Consider the following 20581-nt stretch of genomic DNA (forward strand, 5'->3'; position numbering starts at 1 on the left):
GAGTCCCTTTGTGGGTAGGGCTTTGTCTGCGGGACTGTCACTGCTGCTTACCGGCTCCTCTGGAGGCTCCTGCTTTGTGGGGAAGGCCTGGCAGAGCTCTGCAGAAATGTGCTGCTGGAGAGGGAGACGTACTCCCAGGAGATCGCTCTCCCATCAGACCCGCGGGGAAATGCCGAGGACTGAGGTCCACGCTGGAGATGTAGAAAAGCGCCTAACCAATGAGCTCCAACACACCCTGCTTATCTTTATTTGGTACATCATTTTCCAAAATTGTTTGGACAAGAAGCCTTTTTGGGGGTACTTTTTAACATGAAGAAACAAAGTGTTAAATCACCGGTGTTTGTTGATCTCACAAGGGTCTTGACACCACAGTTCAGTGTGCCGGTTCCCCAGGTTTTTCGAGCACCCCATTACCAAGTGTGTGTCAGATACCTGCTCCGTGGCGTGTGCTGGGGACACACAGAACCAGACCGGTGTGGCGCTTGCTCCACAGCTCTCAGTCTGTCGCAGGAAGGACACACCCGGTTATGTCGTCAGAGCGGGGGCGGGTGCTCCAGCGGAGGACGGGGCGCTGGGAGAGCGTCCGGTGGGGCCTGACCGGGGCAGAGGGGCTAGGGAAGGGTAAGTGATGTGCAGGTTGGGTCTCTAAGCTGAGCAAGAGCCCTGCGGGGTCAGCCAGAGTGCCAGGCACAGGGTCCCACTGAGGCAGCGTTCTTGCGTGAGGAGGGAGGAAGCCAGGCGTGCTCGAGGGTCTGAACGAGGGTGAGCGGCATCAGATACAGTGGCACCTCTGCGCAGCTCCGTCCTGCAGGGCCTCGTGAGCAGACCACAGCTGGTGCTCGCCCTTAATTCTAAGTAGAACCGTGGAAGGCTGTTGAAAAGTTCTACTTAGCAGAAGACTGACCCTTTTTATTTGTAAAATAAAAACAGCCTGACCGTGGCTGTTGCCTGAGGAGTGGGCTGAAGGGGCCCGGAGCGGAGGCACTGGGGTCTACTAGGCAGGAACGTACCGGACAGGATTTACGGGGGCTCTTGAAGAAATAGTAATAATCAGAAAAAGAACTGAAGAAATTATTCAGAGTCCCGGTTACAGAGCTTCCTAGAGGAGGGGGACTCATTGGCTTTGGGTCTTACAGATGGCTTTCCTTCCCCACTACTCCCTCACCCCTCAGCTCTTTGATTTTAAAATATTGAGTCATACCCGCTGGAGGTGAATACAGAGGCTTCTTCAAGAGCAAAATACACGGAGTGTTGTAGGTGCACAGGATAGTACAGACCAGTGTAAAGCAGGCCTCAGGCGTCTCTAAGGCAATGCGTTTCAGCTTTTAAAACTTGTGCCCCAAAAATGCTTTTTCAGTTTACCTTTTGTGCAGTTCCAGCAGCTGAGAATATTTTTTTGATCTTTGCATTCAAGAGTTGGTGTCCTCAGAACCGTCAAATGTGATTTTAAAACCAGGCAGCTCTGACCTCTGTTGTGGGTTCTGCATTGGCTCTCTTCTCTCCGAGAACTGCTGCTGACAGCCACGGGCCTCCTTGGGGTGGAGGGGCCCCCACTTTGCCAGGGCAAGCGTCACCGTGGGAGGCATGCCCTCGGAGCAGTGACACCCTTGAACCTGCATGTTTGCACCAGCCGGGGGCTTACAGGCGACTGTCTCCTGAGCCCTTGTCCGGGGTTAATGGCAGCAAATCTCAGGCTTCTGAGGGGAGTTGGACTTTTTGGAAACAACCAAATTTCTTTAGAACCCATTCTGGTGAATGATACTTAACCGTGGGTGGGTTACAATACACCTTCAGTACACGTTAGCTGTGTGTGTGTGTGTGTGTGTGTGTGTGTGTGTGTGTGTGTGTGTGTTCGGGGCAGTGTAAGTGAAATGACGGCTCTGGCTAATAAACGGCACAGCATTGTGGGAGCGGAGTCCAGGGTCCAGACTGCGTGCCCTGGGGCCCCCTGGGCAGCTTTGCTCCCTCGGCCCGGCTGTGGTTGGGGGTGTGCTGGTTACGAAAGGGGGTGTTGGGGTTTTCTTGCTCTTTCCCTCTCATGTAATTTTTGCCTTCAGTCCGAACAGCAGAAGAAGCAGCAGGAGGCTGAGAAGCTGCACCGACAAGAAAGGAAGACCCTCCGTCGTTCAGCCGGTCACCTGAAGTCCCGACACAGACGCGGCCGGCCGTTTCACTGACTCTGGAAACGATCGGGCCTGCACGCGGCTCGGGAGGAGCGCCCACACTGACCGTCACTGGAGCACGGCGAACACAGGGAACACACGTTAACAGTTCGTGTAAATTCTTGGTACCTGGGCAAGGTAAAGGTTTGGCAGCTGTCCCCATGCCTTCTGCAGCAGACTTGGAAACCGCCCCCCTTCCCCGCGGTAGGCAGTGCGTTGCCCCCAGAGCACGGTCTGTAAGTTGTTCCCCACAAACATTGTCCGTTTCCCCCGTGGTTTTAATCAAGTAAAGCAGAGTGTTGCTTTTCAATCTTGTGAAATGTGTACCATGAAATGGCAGGTTATCCCGTGCTAAAAATGCAGATCAACCATGTCCTGGGGACTTTTTTCCTTGCAGTGCCTGCTGCCCTTCACTGCTGACCCCCCCGGAACCCCGTTGCTGTTTCACCTGAAGTGTCCGTGTTGGCCGTGTTTGCACTTCCACGTTGGCAGTTTGTGGCTTGTTTATGTGGGGGGGATGTTTTTAAACATATTTTTATAAAAAGAATATAATTTAAGAAATGGAAGCTACTGGTTATTCTTTTAACTTTTCACAAGATTAAATACAGGTTTTCTTTTTCTTTTTTTTTTTTTTTTCCTTTTTCTTAAGTGCAATTTGAGATAAACTGGCTGGAGAAAACATTTGTAAGAATAAATACTTTCATTTGAGTAGCTTCTTTGATAAAGAACCATTCTTTGAGTTAATTTGAAAATTGAATTAGGTTTCCCTAGTCCTCAGGTATTATGATTTTGGAGGTGTGTTTCTTTAGATACAACTGGAACCAGGGCTCTTTGGCCTCTAAATGGTAGAATCTAACTGAAAAGCGGTTAAGCACAAAGGGAGAATGTGCTGCCAGGACCCAGCTGCAGGCTGTGTAACTCGCCTCACGGACACCCAGATCCCGGGCCCCAGACTCATCCGGGTCTCTCTCCCCATTTTCTTCCTCCTGTTGCAACGTTGTTCCTTAGCCCTTCAGGGCTCCCCTGCTCTCTTTCCTTGCCGTCTTTCCTGTCCTGTTCCCTATCTCTGTTGCTTCTGTACAGACATGTGTCCCCTTCTGAGGCCTGAGAGGTGCAGTCTGTTTCCAGAAGAAAAGATATGTTTGTGGCGTGTGTGTGTGTGTGTGTGTGTGTCTGTGATGTGTTTGTGTGGTGTCCGGTGTGTCTCCGATGTGTGTGTGTGTCTGATGTGAATGTATATCTGGTGTGTGTGTATCTGGTGTGTGTTTGCGTGTGTCTGGTGTGTGTGCACATGTCTGTGGTGTGTCTGTGATGTGTGTGTGGTGTGAGTGTGCGTGTCTGTGATGTGTGTGTAATGGTGTGTATGTCTGGCATGTGTGCGGCTTACGGGTATGGACAGACACCATCACCAGGAAGAGTCTTGTTCCCTGGGCGCCCACCCAGCTTGTGGTCTGGGACCAGCGGCTTCACCTGTTTCCATCCCTGGTGCCGCCTGCCCTGCCTCTTCGGCGTCCTGTCCCCTTCACTCTTCCCAAAGGAAGGGGCCTCAGCTTTTCTGCACTTGCTGGTCTCTGTGTCCACAGCGAGGGCTTCCTTAGAGGAGGATTTCAGAAGTTAAGGAAGGACCCCCTGGCCGGAGTTTTTCCCCGGGCTGAGCGGTTGCGCCGCAGACCGATATCCCGGGGTCAGGGCCTTCCCCGCCCCTACCTGGCCTTCTCTTTTCCTTTCCTTCCTTCTCAGGGGGCCTCCCGGTGGAGTGGGGAGCCAGTAGGCCATGGAGCTAAATCCCAGGCTCAGTGGCGCGTGCTAGTGGGGCGCGAGCGTGTGCTCTGCGAACGGGGCTGCTTCTGAGGCGGGCGTCAGGGTGTCGCCGGACCGAGGGCCTGGGACGCTGGCCGCGGAACCAGCCCAGCCCAGGGTTCAGTCCCGGCCCTGCTGCCCACCAGTTCTGGAGCCTTGACTGTTTGTTTAACCTCCTTGAGTGTCAGTTCCTCCCATGAAATGGGCCCAAGACTTGATTTTCAGGAGAATGATACGAGGTACCTGGGTGAGCACTGAGCGCGGCGGCAGGCTCACGGGTGCTTGGTAGAGCTTGTCTCTCCCCGGCCGCCCTTCCCTCATCTCGGCGCGTGCCCCTCGGAACTCAGCGGATTTCTCAATGCCGAGGTTTTGCAAAGGCAGGGGTGCCCCTTGGCTTTTGTTCTGGGGGGTTCCTGAAAGGACAGGTGGAGGACCTGGGCTGCATCTATGATGGGCGTTCGGAGAAAACGCCGTGAACAGAGCTGCCCCGAAACCCGCTCCCGCCCCGGGCTGTGTTGTCAGCGCCTTGTGACAGCCCCACCTCTTCCAGGCTGAGATTCTTCAAGCACCCGCTACAGTCCTCACCTTCCTTGGAAGCCCAGGTTGCATGCTACAGAGTATGTACCAGCCCTTGGTCGTGGATCTCCCCCAGGCACGTACACGCAGGGTGTTCGTGGCCCGGCCTACAGGCGGGGGCTTGGTTTTCACAACAGGACCATCCCGGGGGCTCCTGAGTGATGGCTTCTCCTTTCATCCTGCTCCAGATCCCCCTCATTCTCTAATATCCCTGGACTGATGCCTCAATATATTTTTAAACAACTATTTAAAAGAAAGCTGTTTTCAGCAATCGGGGCAGTGGGCAGGGAAAGTGGCGGGGGCGTACGGGTGGTGCGATGGGACGTCCAGGCTCTGGTTGGTTCTTCCCCTTAACCTGGGTGGTGAGCTGCTCTCACGACTTTTTATACTCCAATGAAAAACTCTTATTAGAAAAAGAATTATTTTATCAAAGTCCCCTATACCCATTATAACAACTTACTCCCATCTAATCCCCCTGATATACCTCCTATTAGTATAAGGTATATGTGTTCAGATATTTTACTGTTTTATAAACAACTATATATACATGTTGTAGTCATCCAGTAGGGCCATACTATTTATGCTTTTCCTCAGCCTGGTTTTTAGAACTAATTTTCTCAAGTGTGGACATACAGAGAGATGTACTTCCTTCTTTTGTATAAACTTCAGAGTATCTTATGACATGCTTGATCCATAAGCTGACTCTTCCCCTATTGATGGTTATGCCTGAAAATCCACAGAAAGAGCCTTTTAAAAAGTGGCATCTATAATAAGTATAACCCAACTTTTTTTTTCTTCTTTTTTTAAAAAAAGATTTATTTTAGAGAGAGTATGTGCAAATGGGGGGAGGAGCAGAGGGAGAGGAAGAGAGAGAATACTCAGACTCCCTACTGAGTGCAGAGCCCAACGCAGGACTCGATCACAGGTCCCCGAGATCATGACCCAAGCCAAAATCAAGAGTCGGACTCTTGACTGACTGAACCCCGCAGGTGCCCCATAACCCAACTTATTTTTTAAGTGGACATAGTATCTTTATGAAACACCTCTATGTAGCAAAGCACTCTAAATGTCATTTCCATTTTGTCTTTGTGTGTGTGTGTATGGGATGTGAGAGAATCCCCGTTCTCTAGTTAGGATATAGTTTTAGCTTTGTCCATAGGATCCACTGTTTGCTGTAAGCGCAGAAGCAAATATCTTGTAACATAAGTGGGCTAATCTTATGACATTCTTTTCAGTACACTTTGTGGGGTGTGTTATGCCTGCAACTCTAATTATTAAAAAGTTCCTAGGACAAATGTATGGGTCTTCATCTCATGAAAGCCCCACGGCATGTAGTCTCCAGCTGCCGTGAGCAGAATGGACAGTACCAGGTCACCGGCGGGGGCACCATGGCACTTCACGCGTGGGGTCTGCGGCCGGACTGGCTGTGGAGGGTGAGGGAGAGGAGCCGGACGTGGCCACGAGGCGTTTGGTCTTAGCAAACGCAGGGGTCCAGTTGTCACTGGCTGATAGGGAAGACCCCACCCAGCAGGGCAAGTGTAGGGTGAGGACGTAGTGCGAGAATCTGTCTGACCAGACGAAGTGTATTTAAAATCTAATTCAGATCAGGTCCCTTCCTTCAGAACCCTCCAGTGGCTTACTCTCCACGTAAGAGCCCAAGCCCTCCCAGCCTCCAAGGCACAGTGTGACCTGCCCCTTCTGTGTCCTTCACTCCCTCATCAGCACTGCACTGACCTTGCAGCTTTTAGAACACTCCAGGCGTTCTCTTAAGCCAGGGCCTTTGCAGATGCATTTCCTCTGCTTGGAGTGTGCTTCCTCTGCCAGCCGTTGGCATGTCTTTCACACTTCAGGGCACAGCCACCCTATGTAAAACAGTCATGCCTCTGCCCCCAGCACTCCCCATGCCTTTACTGCTGCGGGAACCCAATACAGTGTGCTCATAAAAGACTTTTTATTATGGAAAGTTTCAAACATACACCAAAGTAGAAAACAGCTTCATGATCTGTCGTGCACCCATCACACACTTCAGTAATTAACAATAAATCTTATCTTTTCTCATTGTTAGTCCTACGCATTGACCTTATTACTTTGAAATATTTTGATTCCAGATACTGTATTATTTTGCCCATAAATACTCATTTTTTTGTGCCTTTTTTATTTATTGTTTGTCCCCCACCCCACACCAGAATGCAAACTCGGTAAGAGTAGGGATTTTTTTTATGGTCTGTTTTGTTCACCGCTATACATCCAGCACCACGCCTGGCACATAGTCGCTGTCTAATAGATTTGTATGAAGTGAATAGTTGAGTTAGTTGAAACTTTGGATTCAGTACCAGAGCGGCAATTCTCCCTTGACAAGAGCTGTTTCTGGGCTGGAAGGCCTCACTGGAGTAGCTCAGGACGGAGTAGGGAAAAGGAATCGGAAGGAGGGATGGTACACAGCACTTGGTAGTTTTTAGATAGAAGGGAGCAGAAAATAGGACCTGTGAGATCAAGAGAGGGTTCTCTTTAAAGTAGGAGAAATCCCAGCATGTCTGCATGGTGCTGGGAATCATCCAGGAAAAGGAAAAAGCGTTGACGTCAGAGAGAGAAGACAATTACTGGAGTGATACCGTAAGTAAGTGTAGTAGTTATCTGTTGCTGTGTAACAAATTACCCCAAAATTTAGCAGCTTGAAATCACAGAGTCACCTAACAGTTTCAGTGGGTCAGGAGTTCAGGATCAGGCTAGCTGGGTTGTTCGGATGCAGAGTCTCTCATGAGGGTACAATCAAGATGTAAACCAAGACTGCCTGGGCTGGAGGTGCAAGACCTGGGCTGGAGGACCCCCCTCCTCACTCAGACGCATGGCTGTAGGCTGGAGGTCTCAGTTCATTGCCATGTGGCCCTCTCTGTGGGGCCACTGGAATATCCCCATGACATGGTAGCTAACTTCCCCCAGAGGTATCCAAGGATGGGAGAGACCAAGATGGAAGCCACAGTGCCTCTTATCACCTGGTAGCAGAGGTCCTACGTCATCACTGACCCTTTTTTCCATTTGTTAGGAGGGAGTCACCAAGTATAGCCCATGCTCAGCGGGAGAGGAATTAGGTGCCATCTTTGAGTAGAAGGAGCATCAAGTAGGGTGGCCAGGTGAAATAAATACAGGATGCCTGGTGTGATTTGAATTTCAGATAAACACGTGACTTACCAGAGTGTGTTCCATATATCACATGGGCCATACTTACATTAAAAAGTTATTTGTTATTTATCCAAAATTCAAATTTAATGGATGACCTGTATTTTTATTTGCTAGATCGGGCAACCCTAGAAGGAATTTGTAGACGTAGTTTAGAATCAGCACGGTAGCGAAGGAGGGAACGGTGTAGCACATGGATCAAGGTAGTGACCTTCCGTAGACACAGGGCAGATCGTAAGGAGAGGAAAGGCTGAGTACTCAGGCATGTTCAGGTAGGTAGGTGACGGGCAGGCCGATAAGGAGCAGGAAGCAGGTGGACATTCCCTTCTAATTGCTTCTGTTTCCTCCCTGAAATGAGAAACAAGGTTATGAACCAAAGTGAACCCCCCCCCCTTCAGTACTTACATACCAGGCTCCCTCTTGATTCAGAGCCTTTGTTCTGCTTGAGTCTCTTCATCCCCAGTGAACCCTCTGTCCTGATCCTTTTTCTCCGTCCTACCTCTCCACCCTGCCATCATTTCTGGAGAACACCTGATTGCTTCCTCAAAGAAGTAAAACACAGGACATCGAGTTAAGAAGCATGGGCTCTGCTTTCTCTTTTCCCCTGGTTCTCTTGCCTCTCTGGGTTTCCAAAACCCTACCTCAGTGGTTTTCAAATGTTTCTTACTTTGTCCCAAGGTAAGAAATACAGTTGACATCGTGACTCAGAACACATGTATATCCAGAGTTACAAACCGTAACCCGTAATGCATGCCAGGATTTTTCTATTCTGTCCCGTAGCAGATCCTTCGTCCTCCCTACCTTCATCCATGTAATAAGTTTACACCCATTAAATTGACTTCAGAACCCACTAACGATGGGTCCAGCCCCAAGTTGAAAATGCCCGCGGACCCTGACAGGTGGATTGTCATCTTGAGCTCCGGGGGTGCGTGGTGCAGAGCCCAGTGAGCTTTATCTCCCAGGTGTGTGCTTGTTGCTGCAACGTGTAATTGTGATACATTGTGTAGTGAGACATTCTGCTGGAGCTTCCATGAAATTTTTTTTTAACTAAATGCACAAGATGAGTATTTAACTCTTTTTCAAAGCTCTTTCGTCAGCATCATTTAAATGCAAAACAGATTTTTTTAAAGATTTGTTTGAGAGAGAGAGCCTTGAAGATGAGTGGGGGGAGGGGACTAGCACAGGGGGAGGGAAAGGGAGAGAGAATCTCCAGCAGACTCCCTGCCGAGCGCGGAGCCAGACCCAGGGCTCAGTCTCAGGACCCTGACATCATGACCTGAGCTGAAACCATGAATCCGGAGGCTCAACGGACTGAGCCACCCAGGTGCCCCATAAATGCAAAAGAGATTTTGTAGAAGAAAACTGTTTGTGGTTTTATAAGCAAATGTGAAAGAGTTTATAGCTCTTAGGCAGATTTTCAATGCATTAAAAAGTTAGGGGTTTTACTTGATTGATTTTGGTTTTGCAATGATTTGTAAACTTCACTTTACCTGTGTAGCCATGAGGCTGAAACTATATCAGAATCATGGAGTTGACCCTCTCATTGCTTCTGAGGGAATGTAGATGGCAGGCCTCACGGAACCATTTGACACTTTGTAACAGAGACCAGTTTCCTCATTACATATTCAGTAGGAAACTTGTCCTCTTTTGCATTTGAGAATACCAAAAGTAATGTATTTTTTAGTCCAAGAAAAGTCCACAGTAAACAATTTGTTGGGTCTTGGAGTGACTGAATTCTATTGATACTTTGAAAGAGAAGAACAGAGCATTAGCAAACAGTGTGTGTGTGTGTGTGTGTGTGTGTGTGTGTACTGTAAATAGATACTTGATTATTTTTATGAACATCCCTAAAAAAGTTTCCATATCCAAGTTGGCATATTTTTTTTTCTCCTCCTTGGGAACATACAGAATTATTTTCTCTTTGGAATTTCCTTCTGTTTAGACATGGATGATAACCCGATTTAGGATGCTGTGCATCTTTTTTTTTTTTTCCAGATTTTATTTATTTATTTATTTGACAGAGAGACAGGCAGTGAGAGAGGGAACACAAGCAGGGGAGTGGGAGAGGAAGAAGCAGGCTCCCAGCGGAAGAGCCTGATGTGGGGCTCGATCCCAGAACACCGGGATCACGCCCTGAGCCGAAGGCAGACTCTTAACGACTGAGCCACCCAGGCGCCCCAGGATGCTGCGCATCTTCTTGAACATGCATGGAAAATTCCAGTCCTAGTAATTTTTAGTCTTGAAAGTCAGTTTTTGTGCTTGTATGAATTTTCCTAAATTAATTAGTGCAATACAAAAGTCTAGCAGTTATGTTTGAATGAACTATTTTGGGAATTAGGGTGCTGTCCCCTACTCAAAACATGTACCCTTCCTCATGCATGACCATATACTGGGTGGAAGATAGGCCTCTGCCGGCTCTCTGGACAGGGAGTGGGAACCCCTGATGGTGGTGGGTGCCGGGGTGGAACTTCCAAGTCATAGGGCCACAAGCCTTCCTGTTGGGTGCGGGGGAGGCCACCTGTATTTTTCTAGTAGCCTTGGGTTTCTTTCAGACCAGGACAGAATCATGAGTCCCAGACTCCAGATTCGAAGGAACCTTCAAGTTCAGTCATGGCACCTGCCTGCTTGGAATTCCACTGTCCTGTCCCTGTGCACTCACTGTCCCGTTCGTTTCTGCTCACACACCCCGTTGATGATCGGTCTCTCCCGTTTCAGATGCTCCAGATGTGAGTTCAAAACTGGGGAGTCGAAATCTTCCTCCGCACCTGCTCCGTTTCGTTCTTCCTCCCACCCGTGCTGGTTCTGCCTCCCACGGTTCTACTCTGCAGGTTGAGTGTCTCCACCCTCCTCGTGGCCCCCTGCCTTATCTGCACCCCCCCCACAGTCTGTCCTTCCTGCTGGAGCCCACCTTCCAGCCTCCACTTGAGGACTGAGGACCGTAGCTCTTAGGCCGGAAGTGCATCTCCCAATTTTACCAGATCTAAGAACAGGCTTCTCTAACCCTGCTTGACTCCTTTGTCACGTTGGACACTGTCAGGCCCTTGGCCTCCTTGGTCTCGCTGCCCACTCCTCAGCCTCACCACCCACCCAGGTGCTGACGTGCTCCAGGATTTCTTCGTTGACCCCTTCATTCCCCCTCGAGATCAGCTCCTCTGGATCACCTGTCCTGGGTGTTGCCGAGGCACCAAACAACTGGCGTCCTCGTCTGTGTGGGCCACTGAGACCTCAGGCTCAACGTGCCCAAGACCTGACTCCTGGGCTCCATGTCCCACCCACCCAAATACGTGTTCCTCCTCCTCAGCCCTCCTCTTGGGTCACAAATCGAGGTTTGTGTGGCTGTTGGTTGACCACTCCGTGGCAGGGACCAAGCAGAGGGCCCTACTCTGGAACCCACGTGGCTGGCCGTGGGGAGACGGCGGTGCCTGCCGAGCTTCCTGAAGGTGGGGTGCACAACCAGGGCCGGGAGGGGGCCTGCAGCTGCGTTAGCGAGGCCGTGTCAGGACAGGCCCATGGAGAAGTGAGATTGGGGAAGGACAATCTTGGAGAGGACATCTCGGGCAGGAAAATCCAGGCAGAGATCCCAGAGAAGCCCCTGGAGGCCGGAGGGCTTGTGAAACAGTTTCTGATTCTGCGGATTTGGAACATGGCAGACGCCATTGCTCTGGGCCGTGCTCTGAGACCACTGAGCCACAGCAGAGGCCCCAGGCGGCCGCACGGAAGAGCAGACTCTTGTGACTGAGTGCCCGCTCATGCCCCTGCGGCCGCTCCACCCCTGCGAACATGGGACCGAGTGCGTGGCCACCAGGGCCCGGCCCTAGCTCAGCACCTCCTGCGCTCCTGCCTTCTGGCAGCCCGCCTCCCCTCTCCCCTGCTCCCCTCCCTCCCTCAGCCCTGCAGCCTCCCCGCTGGGGCCTCCTCTGCACATGGATGGCAGCAGACCACGCTATGGGAAACAGTCTTTCATGAAGAAGGGCTTTCAAACCTCAGCATGGAGTCTGGTGAGTAGAGACAGCAGAAGGAAACCAGGGGAGGCCTGGGTCGGGCCCAGACTTGCTCGTGGCTCAGCTGCCAGTCAGTGGCCAAGTCACTTAACCCGTCTGTGCCTTGGTGTCTATGTCTGTAAAATGGGTTTAATAGTATCTGTCCCCTAAAGACTTCAGAGGATGTTTGTGAAGCTTAATGAGTGAGGTCCATTACACCCCTCAGAAGAAAGGTATAACTAAATACAAAGCACTATTGTAATTAGCTCTCAGGCTCTTTAAACCAGGTCGCATCTTGTTTTAAGAGAGTTACCATGACGACGGATTTGTTTGAAAAACACATAAAAAAGGTGTGGCCATAAATCTCACAATAATAAGTAAATTTAATTTGCTGGTTTCTATTGTAATAAAGAACCGTCTAGCTCCTGAGCGAGTCTCGCACTGACGGCCAGCCATTACTGCGACTGGGGACGTCTGCGTCTGGTCCACCGCAGCACGGACACCATTAGCGTTCCTCCCCGGGCACACAGCAGGCGCTTCACGAGTGATTCTGGATTAATGAACTCACAGCGCCTGACACTCTGTAGGCTCTAGGTGGTGGTTGGCTGCATGGATTGGAGACACAGTCTTGGCACTGGTAACGCTGAGCATCTTAGGGGTTCTCCAGAGAACAGAACCCAGAGGAGAGAAGAGATACATACCGAGATTTACTGTGAGGGTCTGGCTAACGTGGTGACGGAGGCTGACAAGTCCCGAGATCTGCGGTCAGCAGGCTGGAGACTCAAGAAGAGCCAGAGAAGACCAGTGTCCCGGCGGTGCCATCAGGCAGAAGGAGTTCCCTCTTGCTCTGCCTTTTTGTTCTCTTCAGGTCTTTGACTGATTGGATGAGGCCCACCCGCATCAGGGAGGGCCATCTGCTTTACTCAGTCTTCCAACTAAAATGTTAGTCTCATCCAGAGACACCCTCACAGACACGCCCAGAATGATGTTTGACCAGATGTGTGGGCGTCCCGGGGCCCAGTCACGTTGACACAGGACATTAACCAGCACAGTGGCGTTCGCCATGCCCTCACTCTGTGCCAGGCATGGAGTTCAGCACCCAGGAAGCTCTTGGTCCAACCTTGTTTGATGGATCGTTGGACAAATGGGTGTGGGGAAGCTGCTGGATTCAGCCTAGTGCTTCATAGAGCCTGGGCAGTATTTCGGGGCACCGGCGAAGGCTTGGGAGCAAATGTTAAAAAACTGCTGAAGTTTCAGATGGAAAGCTGAGACTAAGAAGATTAAGGAGGAGAGCAGAGAACACGGCTCCTAATTCATCCGCAACAGGGAAAGTGAGGAGGTCTGGGTTTGAGGCAAAGGGTCCGTTCCAGCTCTAAGGATCCGTCTCCATGTCAGCTGGGTTCTTCTTCCCTCCTGGGAAAGCAAACCGTGTGCAAGGCCCGAAGGCCTCACTGGCGGTCCAGCAGGCCGGTTCCTGCTTCTGGAACTGCCAGGCTTAGAGCTCGGCATGTGCGCCCACTTAGCCTCGTCCCCCGTGCTTGCCGGAGGGGGGGCGGGTCCAGAGTCCCCGGCGGGGCTCTGCACATGGCAGAACTTGAAACTACCGGCACACAATGAGGACTTGACTCCCACACTTGACCTAAACTGACCGGAAAATGCTAGCTCTTGGGGACATGCCACAAATGATCAGAAAGGAATGGATTCAGGAGAACCAGGCTTCGAAATGGAGACTAAGGAAGAAGGTGCTGGAGGTGGAGGAGGAAGGACGGGGGTCTAAGGTTAGCCGGAGCTCCAGGCGGCACTGCTGGGCTATGGCTTCCCAGAGCCAACACCAACCTGTGGACCTTCCTGTCGTAAGGACACGGGTCCCAGTGGGTCCGGGGAACCGGCTGATGAGCCATTGGCCAGAGCTTGCGGAAGCGGCCCCGGGAGCCTGGCCCCCGGGCTGGGATGGGGGGGCCAGGGGACACACCCCACTGAGAGCCACAGACCCACAGCCGGTTTTCCCAGCAGAGGCTTCTTGCAGATGAGAAGCCCCGAGGCGGTGGTGAGATGCAGAAGACAAGGAGTGAGGAGAGGGAGAGATGGGCCAGGGGAGGGGAGAGGGCATCTGGAGGCAGAGAGGGAGGGCTCCTGGGGCAGCAGGGTCCGGCTGGCTGGCCGCTCTCGTGAACGGTAGACTGTTCCAGGCCTGTGGGCTTCTCTGCAGCTAGGAGGGGGTACCCCTCTCGGCAGAGGGGGGATGGAGGGTGGATCTTTGATGAATCGTGTAAGAAATGTCTGCGGGAAATAATTATTTCCCCTTGGGGTTTGGCCTGGCACGCGGGGTCACTGGCTTTCGTGGAGTCGAGCACAGCCCCCCATGGACAACACGCAGCGTGTACTTCATGGAGAGTCGGAGGCAGGCGCCACGGGCAATTAGATGAAAAGACTCTGGTTTGGGGGCCAAAACTGGCCAGCTCGCCCTCGGCCTGTGGAGTCTGCAGGGCTACACCACCCAGGGGTTCTGTCCCTACCTCCTGGCTCTCTGCTGTTCTTCGGTGTTCACTACTACTTTCTAGACCTTAGCTCTTGCGTTCCTGAGGCCATCCATCCGCTTTACCCTTGACCTTCAAGTGAACCACTTGCAGCCCCAGCAGGTCCCAGGAGGTCAGCCGTGTCTGTTGGTTCTCAGCCGATGCAGATGAAGGGTGGGGGGAGGTACTGCGGGGTGTACACAGTGTGCCTCTGCCCACTTCTGGCTCCTGGCTGGGACCTGGTGACCGAGGTGACATCGGGCAAGGCGAGGGACAGCTGTCACTGCCAAGCGTGCCCTTCCAAAAAGGTCTGACTGGTCTGCCCCTTTGTGCATTTTAGCAAACAAGTGATGGAGTTCCTTCCGGTTGCTGGTAACCATAGCAACCTCCTCCACAGGGACCGTGGCCCCCCCCCCCCCCGCCGCCTGGCACCGGGCCTCCCACCTGCACATGCTCGCTCAGGGGCAGTGACCGGTTCTGCCGTTTACCAAAGCTGCCAACTTGGGAATATTACTAAAAATTCTTGGATTTCTTTATCCATAAAATGGGTGTGATGATTTCTCCCTCACAAGGCTGTGGGGGCATTTAATGAGGTGTAAGTGTGCAAGGAACCCAACCGTGCCTCGAATATGGTCGGTTCCTGGTGGGTGTTCAGCATCACCCCCTCCCTGCCCAGCGTGGACCAGCTTCGCCACAGGTGTGGCCCTGCAGAGCGCCATTCTGCCCTCGGAACAGTCACCTGACTGTGTGACAAGATGGCAACCCAGGGGAGATCCTGCTCCGAATGAGGTCCCAGGCCCTATTCCACGCTCAGGCCATAGGCACCGAAACCGTGGAAATAGGGTTCTTGGAGTCCCAGGGTTCCTTCCCCACTGCCTGGCCCCATTTGCACCACCACTGGTTCATCAGTTAGAGCCAAAATCTCCAATAGATTGTTCCTCCCTCCTCCTGATACAACCTGCCAGATACATTCCATCTTTCCAGAGTCATCTCTTTGGATCAAGAACAGAGGATGCTTCCTTTCTGGCTCGGGCCGCCTGGTGGTCTGCCGGCACCTTCCTTCCCTTCGCTTAGGATATTACCAAGACCCCAGGTGGAAAAATCCCTTCTCATTTCCCCGCAGTTTTCTGGATGAGAATAAACCCCAAGCTTTGAATGCAATTCAAGCATTTCAATGCCTCCCTCCACCCCATCCTTTCTCCCTTTGGTTTCAGAATCCCAATCTCTTGGGTTTTGAATATTTGCCTGTTTTCGAAAGCAGATCTGTGGTTTAAATCACAACACAGGGCGCCTGGGTGGCTCAGTCGGTGAAGCGTCTGCCTTCGGCTCAGGTCATGATCTCAGGGTCCTGGGATCGAGCCCTGCATCTGGCTCCCTGCTCAGTGGGGAATTTGCTTCTCCCTCTGCCCCCTACCTCGTGCTTTCTCTCTCTCTCTCTCTCTCTCTCTCTCTCTCTCTCAAAATCTTTTTAAAAAAAATTTTAAAAATCACGACACACACTACCTGAACCTGACTTATAACTCAGGAGTTTTTATGAAATATTTCCAGCATTTCTAGGCTGCAGAATCTCCGGTGTCAAAATCTCACTGTGGGGGGCCCAGCACGTTGTGTGGCTGGTATGTTTCTGGAGGATCGGTGTGTCGCGGCACCCCCAGAAGACGTGCCGGTGCTGGGAGGTGGTCACCACCATGACATCTAAAGGTAGGAGCCAGACGGAGGGGCAGCAGTGACTGGGGGTGGAGGGAGGGCGGACGGCTCAGAGGAAGGCCCCAAACGGCCGCCCTCAGCTCTCTGGGGCGCTCAGGCCTGGAGACCTTGACTTCGTTCACCTGACCACATTCCCAGCTTCCTTCATTAGGACATGATCTCTAAAGAGGACTTGGGCCTCCAGAAAGTTATGTCAATCATGCTTGAAAATATTCTTCAATCAGATTGTTTTTCGGACTCGACAAGGAAGCCTTTCCCTGAGCGCCCCTGTGTGCTCTTTGCCCTCTGGACAGTGGATGGGGTGGGGAGGGGGTGGGATGTGTAAGAGACAGTAAGACCAGGCTCCTCCCTCCAGCTCCGCCTGGAAAGGCCTGGCAGGGCAGGGCAATGACAGGGTAGGGTGGTCCTAAACGTCCAGACTCCAGGCCCAGCCCAGGGAAGCGACAGGGGGCTTCCTGTGAGCCCCAGGTGCCCCAAGGGGCTGGGCCTCCATCCTGGAGTGGAGGCTCTGGGCAGCTTCTTGAGCCCAAGAATGACTTGGTCAGTTTAACCCGCCTGCTTCCCCGATCACCTCACCTCCAGAGAAGGGATGCTAATCCAGCCTCAGTTCTTTTCCGAGGCGGGGGCTGGGGGCCCAAAATGCTTTAAGAGGAAACGGGTGGTTCGCGCGTGTGTTGGATTGCATTTATACCAAAGGCTTTGAAGCCCTTGCCTTTTCTGATTCCTTGTGTGGGTGAGGACAGGAAGGAGCCAGGAAACCCATGCTCTGGGCCCGTCTCCTACGCTGGTCATCTTAGGTGGGCAGCAGCCTCTTCCTGTGGGGGCGGGGGGGGGGGGAGATGCTGAGGATGCAAGACCCGCTGGCCCCGCCCCACAGCTGGAGCTTATTTTATTGTTTCCAGTTGGAAAAGAAAGACATGCAGATCATTTAAAAAGACTTGCTTAAAACATCACAGCAATGTAACCAGGAAAGCGGAATCCACGGCCCTCCCACCACCCCCCTCCCCAGCCCTGTCTCTCCAGAGACAACGGTGTTGCATCACCGGACCTCACAGAGTTTATTGGTGTTGTGACATTTGCTGGGAGAGGGCGAGTTCATGCTCAGCTCCTTCCCTTCATCCTTCATCAGCTGCTGACACTCGAGCCCTCGGGGGGCGAGGCGCTACCCCGGGCACTGTGAGGGGGCCCGGTCTAACGAGGTAGGACCACAGTCCACACCAGGGAGACCAGAAGACTGAAAGTTACGTGTATCCTAAGTGGGATCCTGGGACCCGAAAAGGATGGCGGGTAAAACCAAGGAAATCTGAGCAAGTATGGACTTGATATCGACGTATCCACATTGGTTCAGGAATCATACCACATGTTCCAAACTAACCTAAGATGGTAATGACTGGAAACTGGGTGCTGGGGAGATGGGGATGCCCTCTACTATAGTCTCAGTTTTTCTGTTAATCTAAAACTGTTTGAAAAAATTAAGTCTATGTTTTAAGAATTTAGTCAAAAGAACACAAAACCAAAAAGAGATAAGGCAAAACAGTAAGTGGCTCGTCGAGGCAGAGGAAGGCCAAGGCCCTGTGTGGGCATCCTCCGTCCTCAGGCTGGAAGCAGCAGAGCGTGAGCTCCCGGACCCTGCAGGGCGGCCTCCCCGGCAGCTGACCTCCCAGCACGTGTGGACAGAGGAGCGAGGCTGATATTTCAGGAGAGAGCAGTGAGGGGCTCCGTCTGGACCCCTGTCCTCATCCCTGCCTGTCAGCCCTGGTCAGGTAAGCAGGGTCCTTAGCCCCGCAAATACGCCAAAAGGAGGGGACAATTCATGATCATTCAGAGGGGGGAGGCCGGGCCTCCCTGCCCTGGTTCTGAGCCTCCACTACCAGCCTTGCGGGAGGGCTCCGCAGATGCCCACTGGGCGCACGAGTACGTGAATGAGCCACACATTTGTTTCTAGATCTTGCTGGAAGGGCTGCATCAAAGCACAAAGCCAGAGGGAGTGCAGGTAGGATCCCCCGACTGTCTTCCATTCAACGTGCTTGGAGTCTTGAGGGAGGCCCAGATGCTCGCAAGCCTCCTTGATCCACATCCAGTTTACTATTTTTCAATGCCTGGAGGTCAGATCCAGAAAGCAGCTTCTGCACCCCACCGCTTCCTGCCCCGAGGGCGTCCGCACAACTGCCTTCCTGTCAAACACCTGAGCAGTGTTGCGAGCCCAGGGAATTGAGCGGCAGGCCGGGAGAACCCCATTCCTTCTGGTTCCTTCCCCTGGACGTGTGTTTATGAAGGTCTCGGCAAACACAAGTGTTTGAAAAAGGCTTGAAATAGGAAACAGAGTCCCAGCTGAGTGTCTAGGTTACATGAAAGTCTAAAAAAAAAAAATTAAAATCATTTCCTTCGAGCTTGCCAAGTTTGGAGGTCCTGTCCGGATCCACATATCCGGCAGATGAGTCAACTTGAATTTCCCTCCCCGTCCTCCACGCTGGCACCGTCTGCTCACAAGGCCGGCTCCTGAAGGAGCGAGCGGCCCACTGGGGCCCAGGACCAGCCTCCCGCTCTGTTGTAACATGGCCCTTTCCCGGGCCCGGGCTCCGGCCAGCGCTGGGCAAGCCTCGCTCTGCTCATGGGAGCGTTTGCTGAGCTGGGAATACCATTCTTAATACAAGTACAAGCAGCCTGTGTGTTTCATGGGTGAGACTTCCTCTGCTATTTCTGAGCACACAGCACAGTGGGATTCAGTGTGTTCACGTGGCCGTGCTGCCCTCACCATCACCCACTTCATCCCCCAAACAGAAACTCTGTGCCTGTGAAGAACTCGCGCCCCATCTCCCCTCCCATCAGCCCCGCAAAACTCGATTCTACTTTCCATCCCTCTGACGCTGACAATTCTAGCTACCTCCTGTAAGGGGAATCCTACAATCTTTGTCCTTCTGTGTCTGGCTTACTGCACTTACCGTGATGTTTTCAAGGTTTACCTGTACGGTGGTAACATGTACCCAGATTTCATCTCAATGGCTGAATAATGTCCCACTGCCTGCATAGACACATTTTGCTTATCCATTCATCCCTTGATGGACACTCAGGTTGCTTCCATATTTTGACTACTGTGGGCAATGCCGCTGTGAACACGGGTGTACAAGTATGTGCTTGAGTCCCTGCTTTCAGCTCCTTTAAAGTGAATCGAGGGCAGCTCCGGACCCCCTGCCCGAGGACAGTCTGTCCCTGCATCGCTCTGTCGGCGCACTCATGCATCAGGCTCCCCGCTCACGAACACCCCCAGTCCTTCCCCGTAGGCTCAGCCTGATCAGCCCCTCCCTGCACCCCCTGCTCCCTGCGTGCTCCTCAATGCCAACCAGCTCTGGGGGTACGGATTTAGTCTGCTTGATGGATCTCTGGGTGCAGTTTCGTCATCCAGGGAAGCAATGAGCATGGATATTAAATAATAGTTATGTAAAAGAGTAAAACCCACGCCGGTATTATTACACAAGGTGTGATGCATTGGAAGGACAGGGTAGACTTAGCCATCAGAGTCACACCCAATTTATTTGTCAGATTCCTCAAATTGTGCAAACGGCCCGTTCCTCATCTAATGGGTGCTTGCCACCCACAGCCAGGCTCTAAGGATTCATGCCTTCCTTGTCACTGCTTGGATTTAAACCCCTTAGACTCCATGGGAACTGGCAAGTGAGAGGTAGTGAGTAGCACGTCGGAGGAAGGATGCAAGTCAAGAGTGATGGGCCCTGCTCCTGGACTCAAACGCAGTGCTTAACACAGCTTGCAGGTGTGATGGGGCCTCTGTGGCTGCCAGGAGTGAATGCTGGCTCCGCCGCTGTGCTCAGCCCTGCCATGTTAGCAGGACGGCACTGGGCCAGCCCTGAGCCACCAGGCAAAGGTGCCAGGACCCTGTTCCCCCAAACTTCTGCCGGGTCCCGCTAACTGCCCCTCATCGAATTGCTGGTGAGTCACGTTGTGTAATGCCCCTTAGATCAACACCTTAATTTCATATCACAGCTGCGGTGGAGCTCAGCTCCTCGGCATAAAAGAACTTCGGGGTGTGTTCTAACCACATCTGATACCAACTGTTTGAACAACTGTCCTGCCATCATCCCTGGTGGGCTGTTGACCACAAGAGAAAAATCTGGATTTCCAGAATACTGGTGGTCTCCACTTTCCCTCCAATCATCTCAGTAGAGAAATCTCAGAGCAGCAGCAGACGTGGCCGCACCGGTGCCTCTCGATGACCATGAGGAGCTGGATGTGTGGGGAAGCCCCAGGTGGGCCCCCAGGTGCAGGCCGGGGTTCTTCGGGCATGTTCCACTGAACGGAGGCTCCGGCCTCCAGCCTCACGTCAGAGGGGCTGAGGTTCTCGGCCTCTCACCTGAAGGAAGGACGTGTGTACTTCCCCGAGGGGACCCACGTATGGGCTAGACTTGGGGACTCCTTCAGCACCTGCCCCCCAAACATCCCTCATCTCACCTGCCTCTGCGTCCCTTTGGTCTCTCCATCCCCTTGCTGCCCGGTTGGGCAGGTTTGTTCTCCCTCTTGCTCTAACTGGAGAACACAGATGTCCCAGCTGTCCCAGGCTCAGGAGGAAGCCGTCGCCCTGTGCCATGTGGTGGGCCTGTGGGGGGGGGGGCAGGGAGCCACCACAGAGTTGGTGGGGGGCAGCAAGACA

General features: G+C 52.5%; 1 protein-coding gene across 8 annotated transcripts in view; it reads left to right on the top strand.

Moving 5' to 3' along the window:
* NOL10 (nucleolar protein 10) overlaps positions 1-20519 on the top strand; it is a 102339-nt gene extending 81820 nt beyond the window's left edge. For 2 of the 8 annotated variants that reach the window (XM_045775962.2, XM_087863870.1), the window contains one exon: positions 2058-9706. In XM_045775962.2, coding sequence (XP_045631918.1) covers positions 2058-2177 — 120 coding nt within the window. In that variant the 3' untranslated portion in view covers positions 2178-9706. Of the gene's footprint in view, positions 1-2057; positions 9707-10430 lie in introns of those variants that run through there. The other 6 variants (XR_015725347.1, XR_015725348.1, XR_006775943.2 and 3 more) reach the window with 6 other exon arrangements.
* Positions 20520-20581: the final 62 nt, after the last annotated feature.

Source organism: Ursus americanus, chromosome 7 (assembly GCF_024610735.1).
Source record: "Ursus americanus isolate L20-20 chromosome 7, mUrsAme1.1.p, whole genome shotgun sequence".
In the NCBI taxonomy this organism is placed as follows: Eukaryota; Metazoa; Chordata; class Mammalia; order Carnivora; family Ursidae; genus Ursus; species Ursus americanus.